Below are 2,892 nucleotides of genomic sequence, written 5' to 3'. Positions count from 1 at the left end.
CTTCTTCTCTCTCTCTTCCGGCTGCTGAGTCTCTCCTTCATATTTAAACCTCTGTGCTGCTGGTGAAGCTAATCTGCTCCATTACGGCTCAGGCTGCTGAACCTGTTACAGGATTAAGAGGATCAGCAGCTTCAGAGAAAAAGACCAGGACGCACTCCCAGCATGCACTGCTTTGAGAAACACAAACTTAATTTTTCTAGAAAATGTTTGTTTCATTTTACAAACCTCTCGACACAAGCAGCCGAACAAAAACGTAGTTTGATAAAACGCTTTCTAAAATCTGCAGAATTGTGAATGAAGTCTGTGTCAAACAGGAAGTAAACAGCATCCAATCTGAGAACGTATTTGATTTCAACAGATAATTTGGAGTTTCTGTTATTTGATACTCTTGGTACCAAAACAGTTCTGAAGTTTGAGTCCAACACCTGGACGTATCTGGTGCCTTTAAAAGACCACGATCTCCACTAGATTTCAAAATAAAGTTCTTTGGTTTGACCATTTGGGAACGAAGTTATCTGTGAGGTGAAGGACAGATTCAAATATCAAAGTCTTCAGATATCTTTGTCAAATATTAGTTCCTTCTTCAACCTTATACCTGGAGGCGGGGGGGGGGCGGAGTCTGAACAGCCAATCACAGTCCATCAGGAAGTGAAACATTCCCAGCACCTGTTGTTTCCCGCTGTCTCGCTCAGACCAAAGAACAGCAGAAGACTTTAAGGGGGTGGATCAAGTCTCTTCTCTTTTGTGAAGAAGGTGAAGGTTGATTTCTTCTTCTTTTTTTTTTTTGGGTGGGGGGTCAATCAGTCTTTGTGGTCCCGGTTCAGCTCTGGCTCTGCACTCGGCCCTCCACAATGATGATTAACACCGGCGTCAGGTCCATCAGGTTCTTCAGCATCTCCATGATGTCTTCATGGCCTTTGGCGCCCTCGATGAACTCCTCAAGGGTCATCTCACCTGAGGGGTCGAAGGTCAAAGGACAGGTGAGGGGTTATCAGGGGTGAGTTGTATTTTTATACTTTCGTATCCAGACCACTACAGCCGAGGATGGATGAACATGAACATGTGCATGAACAGTATCTATCTTGTTAGCTAGTTAGCATCCTAGGAAGCTAACAAGGCCACAGGTGTAATGCAGGTAGTTCAACAGACCTATCTGGTTTGTGGTTTGACTTTTGGTCCTGGGTGGGTCTGCTGTAGTCCAGCTGTGAGTATCAGCAGTGTCTGAACCATTAGCTTTAGCGGTCTGTCAGAAAACAGCCTGTTTATTGTTACCTTCTCCTTTCACGTCGATCCTCTCAAATATGAGTGAGACGATCTCCTCGGGGTCGATGTCCCGGTTCCGTGTGATGTCCTGGATGGCCTGCAGGGGGAGACACAGCAACAGGAGAAGACAGTGAAGACAGTATGAGCAGGATCTGCCCTTTAGCTCAGAAGAATCAGACAAGTCAAAGACTGGACGTCGGGGGTGGACGATCATTTAGCCAGAATTCAAAAGTTTTAAAAGGTTAAATGGAGAAAACCGTAAATAAAATATTATTTTCTTTTTCCATTTCAGGATTTTAAAATTTCACTTTTCAAATTTCCATTTCACAAAATCCGTCATCATTTCAACGTCCAACGTCCTTTTACAGTTTATTGTTCTTTAACATTTAATTATGGTCCAGTTTGTCCTGAGTACTAAAACATTACATTAGTTTATTTGACCTTTTCTGCTGCAGAGGGTTTAACCCCCCCGCAGCAGACTGGACTGTGGTGCTCCTCACACTGGTTTGATGTCCACTGTAACTGGGTTAGCTTCCTGTCGGCTCACGGACTGAGCTCATTCAGCAGATTAACGCTTGTCTAATTTCAGAGCTAATCCAGCTCCAGCTCTGCTGACTCAGAGTCAGTTCACTCAGAGGAGCAGAGTCAGGAGATCAAGCTGTAGGTCAGGTTCAGGTGGAACCGGGCCCTCCTGTCCCCTGATTGGTCACCAAAGTCACAACCTCTGGTGACTGTTCACATTTCTTGTTGCAAAGTTTATTTCACTCTTTTCAAACACAGGGAGCTTCTCTCTGCAGCCGCCGGCGTCTACAGATCTGCGTGTGAGGCGTTTAGGGAACATCTGTAAACTGTAGGTACAGAAAATAACCTGGGTCACAATCTCCCCCTCTGAACTGCACCAGTCTCTGTTTGCACCAGCACAAGTACATTCTCAACCTGTGGGAAACTCCATGAAAACTTATGTTGAAAATGATGTTTGTAGAATAAGTGATATAAAGTTATGATATAAAGCAACTTTGCACTTTTACTGAAAGATCTCCAGCACTGGGATTATATTTACTGATAATATATATGTGTGTGTGTATCATCTGTAACAAATATAAAGTTATAGGAGATATTTCCATTACAAACACACTGTGATGCTTTATGTTAATGATATATAATGATGTTATAATAATGTAATGTTATTCAACATGTCACTGAACCATGTGTGTGTGGTAGAAAGACGGTGTGAGTATCCGGATACTGTGCAGACTCAAAAACTCATGTGTCTCTGCTCACATTGGTTTTTGAACAGTCTAATGTAACTCATGTCTTTTGTGTAACTTGTTTGAAGGTCGGTGAGTCCGATTATTGTGTTTACTGTATTTATTTACTGCTGTCTGCTATAAACTGCCCCTCAGGTCCCTTGAACCTCGATCAGTAACAGTAGAAAAGTTCTATATAAGCTCAGTCCATTTATTATCATCTGAACAGATGTTGAGCAGCACGTCTTGTTAGTAGTTGTTGGGTCGTTGTTGGATTGTTGTTGTCAGTGTTGAGGTGTTTGTTGGGTCGTTGTTGGGTTGTTGTTGTCAGTGTTGAGGTGTTTGTTGGGTTGTTGTTGGGTTGTTGTTGTCAGTGTTGAGG

General features: G+C 42.9%; 1 protein-coding gene across 1 annotated transcript in view; it reads right to left on the bottom strand.

Moving 5' to 3' along the window:
• Positions 1-6: 6 nt before the first annotated feature.
• Positions 7-2,892, bottom strand: part of LOC111664587 (guanylyl cyclase-activating protein 1-like) — a 5,297-nt gene continuing 2,411 nt past the window's right edge. The window contains exons 3-4 of the mRNA XM_023419248.2: positions 1,273-1,360; positions 7-954 (exon numbers count right to left, since the gene is read on the bottom strand). Coding sequence (XP_023275016.1) covers positions 821-954; positions 1,273-1,360 — 222 coding nt within the window. The 3' untranslated portion in view covers positions 7-820. The remainder of the gene's footprint in view (positions 955-1,272; positions 1,361-2,892) is intronic.

The sequence above is a fragment of the Seriola lalandi genome, unplaced genomic scaffold, assembly GCF_002814215.2.
Source record: "Seriola lalandi dorsalis isolate HSWRI2012SDOR001 ecotype SW California unplaced genomic scaffold, Sedor1 jcf7180002054594, whole genome shotgun sequence".
NCBI classification, from domain to species: Eukaryota; Metazoa; Chordata; class Actinopteri; order Carangiformes; family Carangidae; genus Seriola; species Seriola lalandi.
The sequence above is the reverse complement of the archived record's forward strand: the minus strand, read 5'-3'. Positions and strand labels throughout refer to the sequence as shown.